Consider the following 20,845-nt stretch of genomic DNA (forward strand, 5'->3'; position numbering starts at 1 on the left):
GCCCCTGATGGAGAAGAAGCGACGGGCGCGCATTAATGTGTCTCTGGAGCAGCTCAAAGCATTGCTAGAGAAACACTACTCACACCAGGTGAGACGGAGGGGACGTGGTGGAGCTCGGGAGTGATAGGATCCCCAGTCTCCTCCCCTCGAACCCTGGCCGCCGTGCTAAGAGCTCTTTCCGCGGGTCGGCAGATCCGGAAACGCAAGCTGGAGAAGGCGGACATACTGGAGCTGAGCGTCAAGTACGTGAAAAGCCTTCAGAACTCCGTGCAAGGTAGAGAGAGGGCCTGGGGGCGGCGGCGAGAAGGAACTTGTGGGGGTGGGGAACTTGGGGGGGTCAGAGCTATGGATGCTACAAGGCCAGATAAAGGAGGGATGGATGAAGAAGAAAGTCCAGGGCAGCGGGCAGCTGAATGAGAAGGGTTCCCCAGGTCACTGTAAACGGGGAGGCAGCAAACTCCCTGAAGGTGTAATCCAGGTGGGCGAAGGTCTGGACCCCTGGGGGGATTTACTGGTTGTCTCCCCTCCCTTCTCTTCCCTCCCCTTCACTCTTCTTCCCTCCCTTTCTCTCTCCTCACCTCTCCTCTCCTCTCCTCTCCTCTATTCGCCCCTCCTTTCCACATTTCTCTCGGCCGCTCCCCTTTCCCCAGGGCTCTGGCCGGTCCCCAGCGGAGCCGAGTACCCGTCGGGCTTCCGCGGCTGTCTGCCAGGCGTCAGCCAACTTCAGCGGCGCAGAGAGGAGGGCGGCGGCAGCCCGCGCTGCCCCCTGGTGCACGAGCGGGCGGGTGGCAGCACCATGGACAGCGCCAGCCCCGGGCCCGAGGAGCCTGCGCCGCGCGGCCCCTGCGCCCCGGTCGTTTGGGCCCCTGACCCGGCCGCGGGCGGATCCCGGTCCCCGCCACCCCGGCTCTTTGGAGGTCTCCCCGGCCCGCAGTCGGCGTCTCGCCGCTTCGCCGAGAGCCCGGGGTCCGGGCTGCGCTTGTGGCGGCCCTGGTGAGGCTCAGGTGCGGTCTCGGACTCAAGAGAGCCCTCGTCTTGCCTGGGGACGCAGAGACTGTTCTGAACCGCCCGAACCGCGGTCATCGGTTCTGGTCCCGGGACGGGGTGGCCGGGAGGGAGCTGCGTATCTGCGAACTCGGGGAGGTACAGGAAGCCGCGGTTGGACAGGGTTCTGCGCTTCTAGGCATAGCCCATCCCCCACCCCAGCCCTACCAACTCAGGCTGAACCCACTTTCTCCTCCCACCTTCTAGTAGATCAGGGAGGGGGGTGTACCCGGCTGCGCCCCTTTCCCAGGGCCCCTGGCGGGCAGCCCGCCCCCACCCCCGCCCCGCGGCCGCGCCGCTGTGGGAAGGTCGCCGTCAGCAGCGGCGCAGAGCGGACCCCTCGCAGCGAGGAGAATCGCTGCCCCGCCCCGGCCCATTCAACCAGCCAGGGACGCCCGGTTCCCACCGGCACAAAGCGCGCCAGGTCCCGCCCCGCCGGCGAGGGGCCCCCAGCCCAGCCCACCCCCGCCCTGGACCCACTCTGCTTCCACGGATCCCCACCCCCTCCGCACGCGGCGCGGCCCACCCGCTGGCGCGCACTCGGAAGTCAGCCCCGTCCCTGGAGACCAGCCCTGCGCGGGCCCCGCCCGGTGAGATGCTCCGCCTCCGCCCCGGCCCCCAGACGGTGCGCACCGTCACACCAGCTTGAGGGTTGCGAGGGCAAACCCCCGGCTCCTCTCTAGCGGGAATTCACTTCTCCCTACTCAGAAAAGAACTTCGGCCCGCGGCCTGGCCTCGGGCAGACCCGCCCCAACAGCGCAGTAGCCCCGCCTCTGGGCCTCTGGGCCCGCCAGGAGCCCACCACTCTTGACCACCGAAAATGAGGTCATTGCTGTGCTCAGGCCTGAACACAGCGGTCCCGGCCCGCGAGGGGAAGCCTAAGGGTAGAGGACAGGAATCCTGCGCTGAGGCCAAGATGAATTCCCGGCACCTCCTCCCACTAGCTTAAAATTCAGAATAAAGAGGCCACGAAGGTTCTGATTTTCTCCCATGATGCCTACTTAGGTGAATCTTCTTTTGAACTACGAATAGCAACTTTGTATAAATCATTGCTCATTTTGAGCTGCCCCTGCCTTGCCGCGTGCTAAACCCGACCTGGTCAGATGGCGGGGCTCCCCTACCCGACCCAGCGGGCTTTTCCGAGGTGGGGCGGCGGTCCCCGGCCGTCTCTCGGATCTCAGCTTCCCGGCTCTAATCCTTCTGCTGGCCATTAGGTGGCGACCTTGCAGCGTGGACCCAGGCCGCGTCCTCCAGATTCCAATCCTGGCTGGACCGGGGCGGGGCGGGGGGGGGTGTAACCGGCACCACGGGTCCGCCTCCTCTAGGCGGGGCTCCATCGACTCCGCTCTCCTCGCCCTCCAGAATCCACCTCAGTGGGGTCAGCGGTCCCTGAAGACATCCTCAGGCCGGGGCTGCCACCTGCAGTCACAGGTCGCCTCCTCCCTCTGTTAGAGCTTTGAGGCCCCCCCCCCCCCGCCCCCGCCATCCTGCCGCTGCTCCAGGCCCGTCTCGCTCGCTGGGTGGGTGTCACGTGATTTGCAGAGCGAAAGGGGCAAGTCTGACTCAAAGGAAGGGCACGCTAGCGGAGGAATTCAGGACCCAGAGGGAAAGATGTTCGGGTGTAGCTGTGCTGTTGGGTTCTAGAGAGGTGTTTCTAGGAAACTGGCATGGGATTGCCTGGTGCAAATCATAGGAAGTTTTTATTGGATTCTGTACAGAAGAGAAATGCTCAGTTGTTGAAGGAAAAAAAAACCTACAAACGGATCCTGGCTCTGGGCTGGGTGGTAGTATGAAGACAGCGCTCCCTGTCTGCTGAACCCAGGGTCCAGCTGCTCATCAAGGCAGCCAGCAGGCCTGGAGGCTGGACAAAGGGAGAGAGGGTCCTCCCTTCTCTTTAATTTTGTAAAAATCAGGACTGGAGGGACTTCAGGAGACCATGCCTCCTGTGGGTATTGCCATCAGATATGAAATACACAGAGTGAAAACGCAAGGTGACAAATTGGCCAGCCTGATGGGGGTGGGGGGGCAGTGGCTAACTGCTGACCTCTGCCCCCACATGACATGTCGGTCCTCGAAGGCACAGCTGCGTTGGCAAGGCAGGCCTCCCATGGCTGAGGCTGGACTGGAGCCCCTGCCTTGCTCACGTGGCCAGCCCATCCCCCCAAGTTACCCTACAGCCAGAGACGGAAGGGGCCTCTGAAGCTGAGACAAAACTGGGCACTAGTTCCCCTGGCCCCCACATTCTCCCCATTCCCAGGGGCCTCTCTGGAGCTGGGACTCTGCCTGGAGGGTAATGAGACAGCCTTGACCACCTGAGTGGCAGAGGCAGTGCTGCAATTCCAGATTCCAGAACAGGAAGGAAGCGGGTGTAGACCAGCTCTTTGCTGAACCTGGAACCTACTCCAGGTCTTCATATGTCGGAGCCACCGATGGGAGGCAGGGGATGGGGTGAGACTCCCTCTGCATCCCGCCCCACCCCTCCAACCCAAGGTCACAGCTGTTCCTGGGCTTCTCCTTAGCCCGAGTCTGGGGTCTTCCGCCATGGAAGACCCAGCAGGCCCTCTCCAGGGCCCGTGGCCAAGCCTGGGCTGGCGAGAGGTCTGCCCAGTATGGAGAGCAATGAAGAGCCCTGCCTCAGGGTGGAGAAAGAATCTCACCAGGGACCAGGCCTTAAACCCAGAACTTGGGAGGCCTGGAAGCCAAGATCCCTTCCTGGGCAGACCTGCATGGGTTGGGGAGAGGCACCAGGACCAGGAAGCCCCCTCCCCCTTTGCTGAATTTCTGTCCACCATGTATCCAGGACTTTCATGGTGGGAGTCACAGAGGTGGCTGAATGAAGGCAGAGTGATGGGGGGCGGATGCTAATAGCGGTCAAGGTGAGTGTGGTGCAATGGGGATGGGTGCAAAAGTGTTGTGCTTTAGCTGGGGTGGGGGGAGTTCCCAAGCAGGCCAGGGGCACTAAGCATGGGCGGCCTCAGGCTCGGGGGCCACATCAGGCCAGAAGACTGACTTCCACAAAGGTCTCATGGAGGGCCCTAGACTCGCTCTCACTCCCTGTCCACCCAGTGGTCAGGGCACACTGACCAGGAGCCTTGTCCAAGCAGTCCTGAGAGTTAACATGGTCGCCTGCTCATCACACATGGGGAAGCCAAGGCAGAACAGGTCAGCAGGGAGACCTGCTGAGAGAACGGGTTGGGCTACGAAGACCCCTGTGCTTAAAGACCCTCTGTGCCCCACCCCCTGAGGTGCGATCATTACAGTGCAGGGCAGAAATCTGGGTGCAGTCTGGTGGCTCCTGCAGGGCTGGGCTTTGTTGCATCGGGTGGTGGCCCTGTCCCTGGCTCCCCACCAGCCTCAGCCCCAGCCCCCATCCCCAAGCCCCAGCCTCCCTCTGCCCCACAGACGCCCTGCCCAGCCGCTGGTCCATGCCCACTGTGGTCATCCAGGGAGGTGGTCGCTCCTCCAGGCAATGGCCGCTTTCCGGGGCTGGCAGAGAGCCACTGCCCTGTCACCTCGGGAGGGCTGGCACGTCTGGGAGCCGATGGTGGTGGGCTCAGCGTAGCCTGCCCCGAGCGCGGGCCAGGATGGCATCTTTGGTGCTTTGGTCCCGCGGGCCGCCCTGCCTGCCTGTTGACCTGGGCAGGCGCCAGCGGGCCCTAGGACGCCGAGCCCAGCGAGTCCGAATGCAGCGTGACGTAGCCCGACGACTCGGAGGGCGAGCTCAGGAAGCTGCTGGTGCTGCCGCCGCCGCCGGCCGCGCGGAGGCCCTCAGGCTCGCCCCACGACGCGCTCAGGCCGGTCCGCAGGGTCCCCGAATGCGCGTGCACGGGCGCCGCCTGGCGCGGCCCGGGGCTCCCTTGAGCGCCACCGCCGCCAGGGGGCGCCGCGTCCCCGCCGGGCTCCGCGCCGTCGGGGGTGGGCGCGCGGGCCGGGAAGGGCCGGGGCGGGGCGCGCGGGCGGCGAAGGGCCTGCGGCTCCCGCTGGAAGGCGGTCAGCGCGAAGGCGTCGGGCAGCAGCGAGGCCGAGGCGCAGCGGATGCCGGGCCCGGGGCGGCGGCGCGGGCTGCCGGGGGGCGAGCCGGGGGCCCGGCGGGGGCCTTCGGCCGCGGCCGGAGGGAGCAGCGACAGCAGGCTCTCCGCCGAGCGACGGCGCGGGCGGAAGGGGGGCGCATCCTCTGCGAAGGCCAGCAGGCTGCCACGGCGCCGGTCTGGCCCTCCGGGCAGCACCAGGGCGGCCAGATCCTCGCCGGAGCCCCAGCGCGGCAGGAACGAGGGCAGCGGGACGGCGGCCCACACGTCCGCGTCGTCGTGGGAGAAGCGTCGCGTGGGCGGGACCTGTCAGGACCGCGGGGTTAACCCGGGCTGCCCTCCTGGAAAGGGGGGACCCAGCCGCCCAACACCGGGCTGGGCGGCCCATGGGTCAGGGACCAGGCCTGGCCAGGGCACCCTGGTTTGGCGCTGTGAGATCTGGGGCAAGAGACAAGCTTTCCCATCCTCAGTGTCGTCCTCTGTAGCTTGGGTCGGAGGGGGAGAAGTCCCCTCGAGTAGGGTGCTGGGCCTCCAGGAGGCGCCAGATGGAGCACCCTCTGGGAACACAAGGGAACATGGGCACAGGGGCTGGGATGCTCTCCACGGGTCCAGCCCTCCACCCTCTGTGACCTGGGGTCAGCCTCCGGGAACTGTGGCAGGCAAGGTGGCTCAGAGAGGGAAGGCTATGGAGCGGTCCCGGTATTCCCCCCACCGCGTATTGTGCACTCCTGCCCAGCCTGTTCCTACCTGCAGGTACTGCATCTTGTCCTCCTGCAAGGGCCGCAGAGGGCAGAACTGGGGCAGGCCGCCCTCCAGGGCAGAGAGCTCATACTTGGCCATCCTGTCCAGGGCTACAAAGTCACCCCCACAGCTGTAGTCACCAGCGCGCTCCAACACTAGGTCTGGGGAGATGCCGCCTTCCAGGCTGGTATCTGCAGGGAGGGCACAGAAACTTAGGGCCAAAGAAACCGGGGTGGGGGGGCAGGCATCCAGAAGTGATTCCCAGAGCCCTCAGAGAAACACACAGGGCAGGGGGGCCTGGTTAGAGAAGAAGAAGGGTGGGGTCCTCTCTTCAAATCCTGACTCTGCCACCTTCCTTTGTTGGGTTTCTTTTCTTTTTCTTTGTCTTTTGACTTTTTCTAGGGCCGCACCTCCAGCATATGGGGGTTCCCAGGGTAGGGGTTGAATTGGAGCTGCAGCCACTGGCTTACACCACAGCCACAGCAACTCGAGATCTGAGCCGAGCGTCTGTGACCTACACCACAGTTCACGGCAGCACCGAGTCCTCCACCCACTGAGCGAGGCCAGGGACCGAATCTGCAACCTCACAGTTCCTAGTCAGATTTGTTAACCACTGGGCCACGATGGGAACTCCTGTTTCCGTTTTTTCTTTGGTCACCAGGGGCATTCGGAAATTCCCTGGGCAGGGATCGAACCTGAGCCACAGCAGTGACACCAGGTCCTTAACCCTCTAAGCCACTGGGGAACTCCTGCTCCTAGTTGAGGGGCTGGGGAGATCACACCCTGAGTCAATGTCCTCCTCTGTGGGGGTGGGAACTAAACAGAAACCAGGAGCTGACACTGCCCGGCACGTGGCAGGGGCTCAGCCACGGGTAACACTGTGACTTCTGTGGGGACAGAACTGGGTCTGCAGGCGCCCCTGGAACAGTTCACCCCAACCCCTCAGGTCAGAAGCTTGAACATTCAGGCTGGAGTCCACAGCTACTGTGGGTTTTGTGTTTTTGCCTTTTTGGGCCGCACTTGTGGCATATGGACGTTCCCAGACTAGGGATCAGATCAGAGCTACAGCTGCCAGCCTATACCACAGCCACTGCAATGCTAGATCTGAGCCCTGTCTGCAACCTACACCACAGCTCGCAGCAACACTGGATCCAGAAAGCACTGAACGAGGCCAGGGATCGAACCCAAATCCTCATGGATACTAGTCGGATTCATTTCCGCTGCACCACAATGAGAACACCCCACAGCTACTCTGTTAACCAGAACATCTGCTTACCTGGAACCCTGGGACAGGCAAGCGACAGGAGACTATCCCGAGGGACACCTGGCTTGGGTCCCTTAGGGGTTCAGGCACCTTTGGGGTCATAGAGTTGTTATCCCACTGAGCCCAGTGACCTCACCCAGGCACCTCTCACCCCGGGGGCTGTTCTCAGGCCATCCTCACCTTCATCGGAGTCCTCTTCGTTGGCCAGGAGGGCCAGGCACTTCTCCCAGACGGCCCTGAGGTCAGCGCGGTAGCGGTCGCAGGCCCAGAGGAATACGGGCAGCAGCAGGGCCTGGGTCACCGAGCACCACAGCACACACAGTGCCATCCAGGGCGCCGAGGCGTCTGCCCGCAGGCTGCTGAAGCTCACCACCTGAGGGGACAGGGTTTGGCCTGGCACCCAGCGGGACCCCCATCTGGCTTCCCCTCTCAGCCACAGTGCTGCCATCCACGGGGCAGGTCTGACTGCCCAGCTGCCAGAGGAGGATGAGACGTTTGGGGCGATGACCCACAGAGCTCCAGGCTCTTGGGCGAGAAAGAGCCAGAGTGGGAGCAGAAGCACCTGCCCACCAACAGCTATTGGCAGCCAAGATGAAGGATCATAACCCTGAGTGTGCACAGCCCTTCACAGTGTACAGGTTAGATCATAACCCTGAGTGTGCACTGCCCTTCACAGTGTATGGGTTAGGTCATAACCCCGAGTGTGCACTGCCCTTCACAGTGTACCAGTTAATTTTAAGCCTGAGTGTGCACAGCCCTTCACAGTGTACTGGTTAATTATAACCCCATCTGTGTGCACAGCCCTTCACAGTGTACCCGTAGATCATAACCCTGAGTGTGCACTGCCTTTCACAGTGTACCGGTGAGATCATAACCCTGAGTGTGCACTGCCCTTCACAGTGTACCTGTAGATCATAACCCTGAGTGTGCACTGCCCTTCACAGGGTACCGGTTGGCACTGGGCCTGCCCTTGCCCATCTCACCCCGTGGCCGCCCGAGGAGGGGGAGGCAGGGGTCAGCACCCCTTCTGCGAGCCAGGTCTCAAGTCTCCAGCTCAACGGCCTTTCTACTATCCCTGCTGCTCCTCGGCTAGTGGCCTCCTTGGCCCTGCCCCTCCTCTGAGACCCTCGAGGAGAATCAAAGTTGTTTCAGAGGATCAGAGGGTCAGCGAGGGGGGCCTGCAGGCCACTGCCCTCACTCCCCTGCTCCCGGAGACTTCATTCTCCAACCCAGAGTGACTTTTAACTATTCCCCTTGCAGAACAGAAGCAGGCATGTGGCAGACATCACAGTGGCTCTTCCGTGCAAGCTGTGAGGCCCTCGGAAACATGCGAATCGCCTCTGGAGCTCCGTTTCTTCATCTGCGAAATGGGCCAAGAACACCCCCGTGGGTGAGCGAAAGAGTCCAGACTCTGTGGCAGGCCTGCCGCACGCGGTGGGCTCCATAGGCGGCACCCCCCCCGCCACTGCTGTCCTCCTCTGGCTCTGACGTTTCACGCATGGGCCTTCCCTTGGGCAGTAAAGGGACTGGCGACAGGGGGCCCCACTGCACACAGGAGGACTCTACCTGGGGGGTACGGGGCCCACCATGCGGGGGGCAGGAGGTGCTCAGGGGCTGGACCCTGACTAGGAGGGTCACCGTCACCTTCTGGAGCTCAGATCCTGCAATGACACCCTGCCCAGCTGCTAGGACAAAGCCCCTCTTTGGTCACTGTCCCTAGACCCTTCCCTCCTATGGGTGGGAGGGCTTGGCCTGCGGCCAGGCAGCCCTTGGACCCTTTGCTCGCAGGGCCTTCTTCTAGCCAGTCCCCACTTAGACCTTCTCACCCCTCGGGGTCAAGTCGAATCCCCAGCCCACGTTCAAGGCCTGCCCTGCCTCCGGATTCAGGGCCAAAGCCAGTTCAGCCACATCAAATCCCCCTGTGTCCATCCTGGGACCTGGACCCACCAGGAAGCCTGTGGCATGTTCCACCTCGCACCCTCAGCATCGAATGTGCCTTCTTCGGGTCAGGAGAGGAAAGTCCCCTGCCGTGTCACAGACAGACCCTAGTCTCTGCAGCCACCTGACATGTTTTTTGGCCGCCCCACAGCATATGGAGTTCCCAGGCCAGGGATCACATCTGAGCCAGTGTTGTGAACCACGCCACAGCCACGGCAACACCAGGTCCTTAACCCACTGCTCTGGGCCAGGGATCGAACCCGAGTCCCTGCAGTTGCAGAGACACTGTGGATCCTGTTGTGTCACAGTGGGAACGCCAGGCAGGTCATTTGAGGTTTCTGAACTTCGTTCCCTACATCTGTAAAATGGGATGAGGGTGGTTGCCTCTGCAGGGATCGGGCGTGAGGATTCCAACACCTAAGGCCTGGAGCAGGCCCAGCACCAGGGCTGCCCCAGAGTGCCCCCCACCCCCCGCACCCCACCCGCCCACCCAGGAAAGGCTCACCCACCAGCACGGGAAAGCCCATGAGGCAGTCGTAAATGAGGACAATGGTGGCCACCAGGCCCGTGATCTGCAGTGAGGTTTTGGCGGGCTCGGAGCCGTCGATGGAGGAGCGGCGCTTGCCCTGGGCGTCCTCCACCACGATGGTGGGCACGGTGAAGGCGCGGCGGTCCGCCCGGCGCCCCACCTGCCCGGCCAGCGTCTGGAAGAGGGTGATGGCCGTGCAGACCACGCCCATGGCCACACTGCCGCCCACCAGCAGCAGGAAGCAGACGCCGAAGCCCAGGCCGATCTCAGCCACGATGAAGCGGCAGCCGTGGGTATAGAAGCGCTCGCTCGTGTCGTGCCAGCCGACGGCCGGCAGGGCCGACAGGACGAAGGACACCATCCAGATGCCCATGACCGTATGCACCGCCTGCTTCTTGGCATTGCTCAGCCTGGCACAGGGGAGGGGTGGGCGGGTAGGAAAGAGGGACCAGGAGTCACTCGCGGGGGCTCTCGTGAGGCCGCTGGGGATCCTCCACTCCTCCAGCCCCTGAGGATGCGTGCTGTCACACGCCTGTCGCACCGAGTTCTTCACTACCAGACACTGTACACACACACACAGCCACATGCACACCCACAGGGGTGGCACACGCACGGGGGCCCCGTCCCCATGCCGAGGGCATCTGTGCACTCGGGCACACGTGTCCCCCTCTCCAAGGACACCAGACCCTCGGGGGCACACGTGCTCGCGCCCGAGAACTCACCGGTAGTTGACGGGCCAGCGGACCATCCACATGCGGTGGTAGGAGAGGGAGGTGACAGAGAAGCAGGTGGCCAGGGTGAGGGTGTAGAAAGTGGAGACAAAGACCTTGCAGAGGCCCTCGTTCCACTCGTAGTCGGGGCGCTGGCGCCGCAGCTGCACCACCGCGTAGGTGGCGATGGGCACGGCCACGTTGAGCATGTGGGTGGCCGCGAGCGTGCACAGCAGGAACTCCAGGGGCTTCCACTTCTTCTGCTTGGCACCCACGCTGAGGATGCCCCAGGCATTGGCCAGCAGGGAGAGGCCTCCACATGCCAGCCAGCCCACCGCACTGCCAGGCAGCCGCCGCTCATCACTCATGGTGCAGACGGAGCTGGCCGGCGACTGGGACATCCTCCTCGAGCCAGGCCTCGGCTCAGAGCAGCAGCCCTCACAGGTGGTGGCCCGGGGACCCCAGGGACCAGGAGCATCTGCAGTGGAGGGGAAGCCAAAGAGTTCTCAGTGGCTCCCTCTGGCTACAGCATCGGAACTCTTGGGAGTGGGAGACGGAGGGGATCCCTGATGGGCCGTGACCTGTCTGCTCCTGGCCTGGGCTGGGCTGTGTCACCCTCGTCCTCCCTCTCTGGAGCCTCCTGGCTCCCAGGGGACATATACAGAGGAGCTCAGTAAGTGCACATTTCGTAACTTCCACCCACTCCTGGACAATGTGCAGCATCTAGGCTTCCTTCAGGGCCAGCTGCGTCCTCAGGAAAGCAGCCAGGCTGGGCCCAGATGGGCACTGTGCCATCTGTCTGCTTTGGTCCTGTCCCAGAACCAGTCATCTCACGGTTAAATGCCCCAAGTCCTCCCACATCCCATGAGGGGTTCCCCCAGTGCAGGCTGGGGGCCCCTTAATTTTTTTTCTTTTTAGGGCCACCCCTGCAGCATATGGAAGTTCCCAGGCTAGGGGTCGAATCAGAGCTGCAGCTGCTGGCCTACGCCACAGCCACAGCAACGTGGCATCTGAGATGCCTCTGAGACCTATGCCAGATCCTGAACCCAGTGAGTGAAGCCAGGGATTGAACTTGCATCCTCATGGATACTAGGTGGATTTTTAACCCATTGAGCCACAGTGGGAACTCTGAGGGGCTGCTTGCTTGCTTCCTTCCTTCCTTTATTTATTTATTTAATGGCCCCATCTGCGCACACATAGGGCTTCCCAGGCTAGGGGTCGAATCGGAGCTGTAGCCACCAGCCTACACCACAGCCACACCAGATCTGAGGCACATCTGCAGCCTACAACACAACGCACGGCAACACTGGATCCCCAACCCACTGAGAGAGGCCAGGGATCGAACCTGCATCCTCATGGATACTAGTCGAATTTGTTTCTACTGTGCTGCAATGGGAACTCCTGAAACAAGGACTTTGCTGCCTCCTCAGGGGTGGGGGCGGTTGGCGGGAGACGCCACAACTCTCAAGCCTGGGGCAGGCCAGCTCTCACACACGGCGGGTGCTCTGGACACCTTGGGCAGCACGGAACTGCAGAATGTGCCCCCAAGGACAGCCTATGGATATGAACCAGGGATGGGACACTGGGCAGGGGGCACGTGCCAGGGAGCTGGCCCATCCTGCCAGTGGTGAGTCCTCCTTCCCAGCCTGTCACCTCGCTGTGCAGAGCACTGGCCGGTCCCTCTGCTGTGAGCCCGCTCCTCCTGCAGGCCCTTCTGACCACAGCCTGGAGCAGGCGGGATGGGGAGAAGTACTGCCCTAAGTGCAGGCAAAAGCGTGCACTGCCCACACTTGGCCCTGCTCACCCTCCGGCCTGTTTAATCTCATTGGCAGCAATTCCCCTCTCTCTCCGTCTCTTTTTTTCTTTTTTGGCCACACCCACGGTATGAGGAAGTTCCTGGGCTAGGGATTAAACCTGAGCCACAGCAGTGACAATGCCAGGTCCTAACCCACTGAGCCACCAGGGAAGTCCTTGGGTGCAGTTCTCTTGCCCCCAGCACTTATGGGCACCTACTGTCCCAGACACAGCTATGGGGTTCCCCCAGGGGCTGTTTCCAGCACGGGATGGACAGGACATCGCAGGCCCCTGGCACTCAGGACAGGGGAAGCCATACCACCTGGCCCGCTGCCAGGCACCTCTGCTTGTCTCATGCAGGGTATTCTGGTTTGTCTTGGCCCGAACCCTGTGCGCACCTGAGGACCAGGGAGGGTCTCCTTCACCTCTGTGCCCCGCTTTGGGCCTGCTCGGATGCCTGACCCAGGGAAGGAATATATTCTGGACCCCACCAGTGCCCACCATGGAGGGCTCGGGGAGCTTCTGGGGCCGGAAGCCTCGTCCCCAGCATCAAGCTTCTGCTTGCACAGCTGTCTCCCCTACCCTACCCCAGCGTGGGAGGGGAAGTGGCTCCTCTGGACCCCCCAGCTGCTGTTCCCGTGTCCAGCAAGCCTCCTTGACCTTAGCATACAGAGGCCACCTGGTGTGGGATAAAGAGCTGTTGGCCCCCAGCTCTAGCTCCCCAGGCAGTTATGACTCTGTGGAGCCTCAGTTTTCTCATCTGTAAGTGGATACCACAGTATCTACCTTGTGTGTGGGGAGCCAGGAGACTATGCCAAGGGAAGTTCTGAGAATGGCGCCGGGCACCCAGTAAGTGCTCAATAAATGCTTGCCATGTAGCTGTCTGTCCCAAAGGCCTCCCTGCTCACTGAGCATGCTGCCTCTTAAGGGCCAGGACACTGAGCACAGGCAGATGCAGAGTCATCCCAACCAGAAGCTGGGACAGCCCAGCTTTGGGGGTAACGAGGCCACAGGGCTACCCTCAGCCAGGCAGGCTGCCTGGCAGTCTACTTGGGGTCCAGAGCAGGCAGAGCATGCATGCTTCTGTGGGCCAGAGGCTCACATCATCAAACAGAAAACTGCAGGGGGTTCCCTGATGGTCCAGTGCTTAAGATGCAGCACTTTCACCAATGCGGCCGGGGTTCAAGTCCTGGTCTGGGAACTGAGATCCCATATCAAACCACGGCCCACTGCAGCCAAAAATAAACACCTACAAAACTAGATTTAGCATTGACCTGGTGGGCCGGCATCTATTTCTACTTGCAATGGGCTGCCGGGCCATCAGATTGGGAGGCATTCCCTCTGATGCCCAAGCAGGCTGTCTGACCCCTGTGACGCTGGGCCCAGCCCCCAGACTCTTCATGGTGCCAGTTCTTCCCCGAGCCTACCCTCCTGGTTCTCACTGCAGGGAAAGGCCTAGGTTTGTGGGCAGGTGAACGTGCCCTCAGGTTCCCTCCTTGGAACAGGCACCCTCCTCTCGGGGATCTTGCCTGAAGGACGGTCATCTTACCCATTTTATTTATTTATTTATTTTTGCTTTTTAGGGCTGCACCCTCAGCATATGGAAGTTCCCAGGCTAGGGGTCGAATCAGAGCTGCAGTTGCAGGCTTTACACCACAGCCACAGCAATGCGGGATCCGAGCTGCATCTGCAACCTACACCACCGCTCATGGCAACACCGAATCCTTAACCCACTGAGCGAGGCCAGGGATCCAATCCGCATCCTCATGATTCCTAGTCAGGTTGGTTAACCTCTGAGCCTCAAAGGGAACTCCCAGCTCACCCATTTTAAAGATGGTCAAGCAGAAGTAGAGCCATTTGCCTAAGTTATTATGTGCCTGAGCCAGGATCCAAACTCGGCTTGCTTGACATCAAAACCCTGGCTTCTCAAACATTAAAATGCTTGGAAACTTGGCATTTTTTTTTTTGTTCCTTGAGCTGAGGTTGTCTTTCTGAGCCTCCTGCCCCTGAAAGATGGATCCTAAAGTCCTCTCGATGCAGATGGGAACACGGAGGCTCAGAGCCCCACGCAACACAGGGAGGAGGTTTGAAAGCTGGGTGTGTGGACTCCTGAGCCCGGTGTCCTGATCTATCACTGAGGTGGGGAGTGGACAGCAAAGCCTCCAAACGCAGAGTGAGAGGGGGCTGGCTCTGTGGGAGCAAGGAGTCCCCTTTCCTCCAGGTTGATGACCAGCGACTCACTGGTCACACACCTTCCACGTTCATTCTTCACAGGGAGCAGCGGACCCTAGAGGCCAGACCCTAACACCCCAGGCGTCTTGCTGCCCCCTGCGGGGGAACTTTCTCCCGCATCACACTCAAGGAGTCTCCATGGCCTTTCAGGATTGGACTTCCCCCCTCCCTTCCCTCCCTCTCCCCCCAGGACGTCGTAGGGCAGGCTGCAGGTGTAGCGTCCCTGGGACCCGCTAGACTCCCTCCGCAGGGCCTGCGGGCGGGGCCCCGGCGTGACGTCAGGGCCCTGGGCCAATGAGGCCGCAAGGCCCCAGGGCTCTATTGCGCAACAAAGAGAACCCAGAACTTGAAAGGATTCCCGGGCTCCGGCTGCCGCCCCCAGGCTGCTCTCCGCCCGCGCTGCTGCCCGTGCGTCCTGCAAGGCCCTGCTCGGCCGCCGCCCAGGGCGGAGCTCGCGGCCCGGAGCCTCTACATCTCCGCCACGCCCCCCGCCCGCCACGCCCGCCCCCCACCCCCGCGGTCCCTGCTGCTCGGCCCTCGGATCCCCCGCCCGACCCCGGCGCGCACTCCGGCCCCAGCGGGGCCCCCCGGCCCTGCCCAGCCCCGAGGGCGCGTCCGAGCCACAGCCTGGAGCCGACGCTGACCGGACTGCGGTCCCCGGACGCTCCCCCGGGTTTCGCGGGGCAAGGGTGGGCCCCCGACCCCCAGACCGGGCAGCCCCGCCTCCAGCAAGCAAGCCCCCCGCTCGGGGGGCGGCGCTGCCAGGCCCAGAAGAAGGGGTGGCTCTCGGGAAGTTACCCCGAGGTCCCTAAGTTGGGGAGGGGTGCGCAGCTTGAAGCGGTGTCCGCGACCATCCGACCGACCCCGTGACCGACAGACCGCGGACAGCCCCTCCCCGGCTGGAGTCCTCTCTCGGGGGTCCCCTGCCCGGGGTCCTCCCGCCCAGCCAACCCCCGGACCACGGCGGCGGCGCTCACCCGGCTTTCGGGCGCCCGGGGCTCCAGCTCGCTGCTCCTGCCTCCGGCTCCGGCTGCAGCTCCCGCGCCCCCGGGCCGAGCGCGGGCCGCCGGGGGCCGCGGGGATGGCCGGCGGCGGAGCGGCCCGCGGGCCGGGGCATCCTGGCGGCGGCCGCCCGTGGCCGGCGCGTTCCGCTGCGCTCGGCTCGGCCCCGCCGCCCCTCTGCCCCTCCCTCCCCTCGCGCCGCCACCGCCGCCGCCGCCGCCGCGCTCCGCTCCCGCCGCTTGGCTGGCTGCGCCCGGGCGGCCGGGGGCGGGGGGCGGAGCAGGACGCATGCCTCCGTGAGGCCTCCGCGCCGCCCCTCGGACCGCCCCGCCCCGCCCCCGCCCCTCGGAGGCGCGGCCGGGCGCGTCGGTGTGTCCGTCCGCGTGTCTGTCGGTCGCTGTCTCTCTCGCGCTGGCGGAGGCGCGCCCTCCGCACCCGCGCCGCCTAGCCGAAGCCCCCTGGGACGGCGGCGCCTCCCGCGGCTCCGCGACCGCGCTTCGGCCTCTCGCTGCCGTCTTGGGTCCGTCCACACTCCCGATGCCAGGGGAAGACCTAGGCCAAGGGGGCCTAGGGCTGGAATGGACGGTGGGAACCTAGGGCCGGGGCTGGGGGCCTCAGAGAGGCCTTCCCAAAGGAAGCCACCTCCGAGGTGAACCATAGAGGCGGGGCGTGGAGAGGACAAGGGGGGCCTGGGAATTGGGGTGGGATGGGGAGGGGGCGCAGCAGGGAGAGGTGAGGATGGGCCCGCCAAGGTTAAACCGCCCCTCAGCCTGAGGGCTTCAGCCCGCGAATCAAGTGAATGCACCCCTGGGCTGCGGGGTGGTTGCCTCTCCTGCCATGGGCTCAAATGTCCTCTGTGAAGCTGAAACCACAACCACGCAGCTGGGAGGGACTGGGACCTGCACCCTGGAGCCCCTGACCCTCTCCCCTCTCTCAGGGGCTCCCCCTGCACTTACCACTCTTAGTGGGGTCACAGGCTGTCACCTATAGGCTAGATGGGGAAACCTATTATTAGTCCTCTTGATGGGGGTTTCTGGGGGCCCAGGTCACAAGAGAGAGTGGCCTCTGGCATCTTGGCCTCCCATCCAGCCAGAGGATCCAGTCTGTCTGTTCTAGGAAGCCAGTGACCACACACACCCTGGACAAAAGGCCTCTGGAGTCACTTGTCACTGTCCTGCCACGCATCTGGGCAGCATCCATGAGTGGGCGGCCCTGTGTCTGGAGGAAGGTGGCCACCTGCCCAGAACTAGATTCAACCAAATGCAGCCAGTGCTGCCTGTGCTGCTGGAGAGCCTAGCTCCTGCGCCTGCCTAACTGTCTCCACACCCAGAAACAGCTGGGGAGTCAGAAGCAGCTTTTAGGGCACCTAGAGTGAGCCATAGGGTCAGTTTCTTGTTTTTTGTTTGTTTTGCCATGCCTGTGGCATGCAAAAGTTTCCCAGCCAGGAATCCAACCAGCGCCATAGCAGCGATCCAAGCCACAGCAGTGGCAATGCCAGGTCCTTAACCCACTGAGCCATCAGGGAACTCCTAGGGTCATGAGACAAAAGTAAAGGTATTTGTATAAAAGGCTGCACAAGGAAGCAGGGCTGGTGAATATGGAGCCCCAGGCCATGCACTCCCTGTAAGTGGCTTCTGGGTGGTCAGGGTCCCTAGTGAGCCAGCTCCCTGCCCATGTGGCCCTGGTTATAAGTAGGCCACCAGTGGTAGGAGACTGAGGGAGGGCAGCTGGTAGTCAAACGTGGCATTTCTAAGGCAAACAAGCAAGGCAGCTATCCAGAGCCTTGGGCTGGGCTGCTGCCCAGCTGGCAGAGGGCCTGTGGCCCCAAGCGCATCTCCAGCAGCCCAGCTCACCACTGCCGCCTATACTAGTGCCCCTGCCCCTGGCTCTGCTGGCTCTGGGGGCAGGTGGGAGGTGAGTGTCTGATGGCTGCCTTGAGGAACTGCAGGGCTCGGGCACTTTGGGGACTGCGTGGCTGACTCTGGGTTCTCAGACCAAGGTTTGGCTGGGCTGTCTGCTTGCCCAGCAGGGCAGGCTGCCTCATCCCTCCCTGCCCAGGGCACCGCCCAGCGCCTTCAGAAAGTTGGCACAGGGCATGGTTGGAGCTGGGAGGCTGAGGCAGCCTCCAGGGGACCAAAGGGAAGGCGGGGTGGGGTTGCTGTGGCCTCTCGTTGTAAGCGTGTTGCCTCCTCAGGCTCCCAGGCAGGAAATAACCCCGTCAGCCGGGACGGGGGCCCGAGACGGATTCCGAAGGTCTTGGCGGGTGTTTCTGCACATCTGGAGCCTCATTCTCTCTTGGGGCCCGAGGGAGCCCCGTGCGAGGCTGCAGCTGTTGGCGGCCAGTCTCATCTCCAGGCTTCAGGGACGAGCCTGAGTTGGGAACATTTCACCCAGGCGCCACCGCCAGGAGGGCTTGCTGGAGGGGCCTCTCTCAGCTGTGCGTGGGGGTGGGGATGGTCCCTGCAGTGGCCTTGGCAGCTGATCTGCCCTGGAGCGGCTGCTAGGCCAGATGCACACACGGCCTCATGCCTCGTGTGTGCACAGCCTCACATCTCACATGTGAGCACACGGAGACATCCCACAAGTATGCAAACTCACACCTCACACGTGCACAGCCTCACACCTCACACGTGAGCACAGACACATTGAATGCACACACAGCCTCACGTCTCATGTGCACACACACGCAGAGCCCCACTGACACCCCCCCCCCCAGAGTCCCACCCCACCAGCCTTCCCAGTAACTCCCCTGCCCAAGTGGCCGGGGCTTCCCACGTCAGGCACGAGGGCCTGGCACCATCTGGGGAAGCGCCTTCCAGCACAATCCCTGCCTCTTGCTCCGAGGTGTCCGAGCTGATCTAGCGAGAACAGGCCAGGCCCAGGGCAGGGCTCCCGCCTTCTGAGCTGTGGTCCAGTCTGGCCAAGTCCCACTCTTTTGGCCCATCTCCTCTGAGTCCTTGCTGGCACCCCAGCCCCCATCCACACAAGTTCAGAGCTGGTGTCCTGTGGAGCCAGACAGGGCAAGTGGGGGCGCTGGGTGGGCTTCAGAGCCGTGACGTGGAACCAGGGCCCCAGCAGGGGTGGGACGGGAAGGTGAGTGCCTCCGGGCAGCAAGCCCTCAGGCAGACCAGGTGTGCTGGGGGTCCACGCAGGTGCGGATACCCGGGGCGGGGGCGGAGGGGGGCCTGGAGGGAGGCGGGGGAGACCACCCCCCAGGACAAACGACCACCTAGGACCAAGGTCCAGCCAAACAGCAGCTTTATTAGTGATGCTGGATTCTTTCCACACCGTACAGTGTGTGCCCCGGACTCCGCAGGGAGCGCCTCGGGGCGCCAGGACGATACCGTGTAGCATTTACACTGGAATGATAGAAAGAAAGCTTTGGTGTGTACAGGTTCTCAGGATTAAATAACAGGTTAAATAACACTGCGAGACAATACTTCACACAACACCAGCTGTCAACGTGACTGGGGTTCTTGGCCGAGGGGTAACTTCTAAGCGATCAGACACTGGGGGCAGCTCCAGGCCCCAGCGGCAGGAGGGGGGCGTCTAGGGCTGCGGCTCCACCTGGCCCTGCCGTTTCGCCTTCATCTGCAGGTACCGCCCTTTGCCCTCCTCGAAGCGCTTCTTCTCGTCCTCAGTCTCAGGCTGTGAACCACAGAGAAACAGGCAGGTTAGAGATCCCGACAGAGCCTGTGACGGCTGCGGCCAGGACCCTCCCTGCAGGGGCGCCGGCATCCGAGGCGCCCTGCCTCACCTGCCACCGTGGGCCCGCCTCTGAGCCCAGTGCCTCTTTGGCAGTGAACTTCAGCTGAAAATGCACTTGATGGTGAAACGTGAGAGGGAGGCCTAATGCAGAGCTGGGAGAGAGGAAGGAGACGGAGACCCGCGTTTACTCCCCTCTGGGGCATGTCAGAGGCTCTTGGTCTCTGCCCCAAAGCGAAGTAAGGACAAACACTGCACTGGCAGCGTGACCTTGAGGAAGCTACTTTATTGTGCCAGGAGCGAGCGGCGGCTTTGTGGACAGCGAGCCTGGACAGCACAGATGCCTAGGAAGTGGTACCTGGAGTTGTCCCCACTGCTCTCTGCCGCTTCCTTCTTCCGAGAAACTTAAGAAGCCAGGTCCCCAAGAGACCAGCAGGGCTTGGCCAACGGCCAGGTTCTGCCCAGGACAGTCCCAATTTGTGCCTGCTGACCTGGCGTGATGGTGAACGGTGTCCCCTTTCACTCTTTTTTTTTTTTTGTCTTTTTGCCTTTTCTAGGGCCACTTCCTTCGGCATATGGAGGTTCCCAGGCTAGGGGTCGAATCGGAGCTGTAGCCGCCGCCTACGCCAGAGCCACAGCAGCGCGGGATCCGAGCTGCGTCTGCAACCTACACCACAGCTCACGGCAACGCCGGATCGTTAACCCACTGAGCAAGGGCAGGGACCGAACCCGCAACCTCATGGTTCCTAGTCGGATTCGTTAACCACTGCGCCACGACGGGAACTCCCCCTTTCACTCTTGAGAGGGGCCTGGCCTGGCTGCCAAGTGGGGTGGCCCCCAGGCAGAGGTCACTGCAGCAGCATCAGGTGGTCACTCCCCAAAGCCCCGTGTGTCCCACAGCCAAGCTCTCCCTCACGGCCCAGGGCCAGGGAACGGGCTTACAGAGCTGTGCTAATTCCTCTGGGATGATGCTTCTTTGTGATACTTCTAGACTGTCTGAAAGCCGGAGAAGCAACCCTTCATCCACAATGACGCCAACGCCCCAGCAGCTACTTTTAGGCCCAAGTGTTTTATAGACAAATGGTATACTGGCAAGAGAGAGAGAGCCACCAGCCAGAGGACGGAATGTCAGGTTCTACCAAATACCTCCTCCCTCGCAGAATTGCTCTCTAAATGTCACCAGGTATAAACGGTCAAAACTTTGCGGCTTGGAGCCAACAGAACATTTGAGTATTTAAAGAACTGGGATGGTGCTCCTTAGAGCCGTTGTGGTTCCCGTTTGGAAAGTCTTGGGGGACACGCGTGAAGAGAGTGGTTCTTCCGAGACACTTTGTCTAAGGCCTGCTCTGGTTTCATCTCTGGCTGACATTTTGAAAAAATGGAATGTGAGCCTCTGCCATTCGCCCTGAAACAGGTCTACCTTAGTTTCAGTAGGCAGTTCTAAGGGGGCAGGGCCCTGAGTCCAATAGCCATTATGGCTGGAGGCATCCCATGAGGACAAGGCCACACCCCAGCCGGCCCTGCGGAAGGCTTCTATGTGTGCCTGGGCAGAAAGTGCTAGATCGGTGCTTCTCCAACGTCCATGCAGCAGGAATCACTCAAGATCATGGAAATGCAGATTCTGACCCAGTGGGTCTGGGGGCTGGGACCTGGGACCCATTTCTAACAAGCATCCTGGTAACGTGATGCTGAGCCCGCCTGCCCGTGGAACACTCTGAATAGAGGACTCCGCCCCTTCTCCACCTCCGTCCCTGTTCCAAATGTGGGACAGCCAAAGTGGCCAAGAATGAAGGGTCAAGGCCACCAGGCTAGGACGGGAGTGGGGGGGGGGGGCTTTTTCCTCCCCTGCCCTATGCTG

At 62.4% G+C, this 20,845-nt stretch overlaps 3 protein-coding genes across 6 annotated transcripts in view; 1 reads left to right on the plus strand and 2 right to left on the minus strand.

The window, feature by feature from the left end:
* On the plus strand, window positions 1-1,411 carry HES3 (hes family bHLH transcription factor 3). Its single transcript, XM_047793999.1, has 3 exons — window positions 1-88; window positions 193-274; window positions 651-1,411. The coding sequence occupies exons 1-3, from the start codon at window positions 8-10 to the stop codon at window positions 995-997; spliced, it is 510 nt and encodes a 169-aa protein (XP_047649955.1). The 5' UTR covers window positions 1-7; the 3' UTR covers window positions 998-1,411.
* Window positions 1,412-2,725: 1,314 nt separating this feature from the next.
* Window positions 2,726-15,545, minus strand: GPR153 (G protein-coupled receptor 153). The gene is made up of 6 exons (XM_047791544.1): window positions 15,258-15,545; window positions 10,267-10,732; window positions 9,525-9,954; window positions 7,258-7,450; window positions 5,820-6,004; window positions 2,726-5,378 (listed from the first exon to the last, which is right to left on the minus strand). Exons 2-6 carry the CDS (start codon window positions 10,653-10,655, stop codon window positions 4,701-4,703), a joined length of 1,875 nt encoding a protein of 624 aa, XP_047647500.1. The 5' UTR covers window positions 10,656-10,732; window positions 15,258-15,545; the 3' UTR covers window positions 2,726-4,700.
* A 2,978-nt stretch (window positions 15,546-18,523) lies between these two features.
* The window catches only part of ACOT7 (acyl-CoA thioesterase 7), a 100,532-nt gene continuing 98,210 nt past the window's right edge, over window positions 18,524-20,845 (minus strand). For 3 of the 4 annotated variants that reach the window (XM_047791263.1, XM_047791265.1, XM_047791264.1), the window contains exon 9: window positions 18,524-18,930. In XM_047791263.1, the coding sequence (XP_047647219.1) occupies window positions 18,832-18,930 (99 nt within the window). In that variant the 3' untranslated portion in view covers window positions 18,524-18,831. The remainder of the gene's footprint in view (window positions 18,931-20,845) is intronic. The other variant, XR_007136426.1, reaches the window with a different exon arrangement.

This window comes from Phacochoerus africanus, chromosome 8 (assembly GCF_016906955.1).
Source record: "Phacochoerus africanus isolate WHEZ1 chromosome 8, ROS_Pafr_v1, whole genome shotgun sequence".
NCBI classification, from domain to species: domain Eukaryota; kingdom Metazoa; phylum Chordata; class Mammalia; order Artiodactyla; family Suidae; genus Phacochoerus; species Phacochoerus africanus.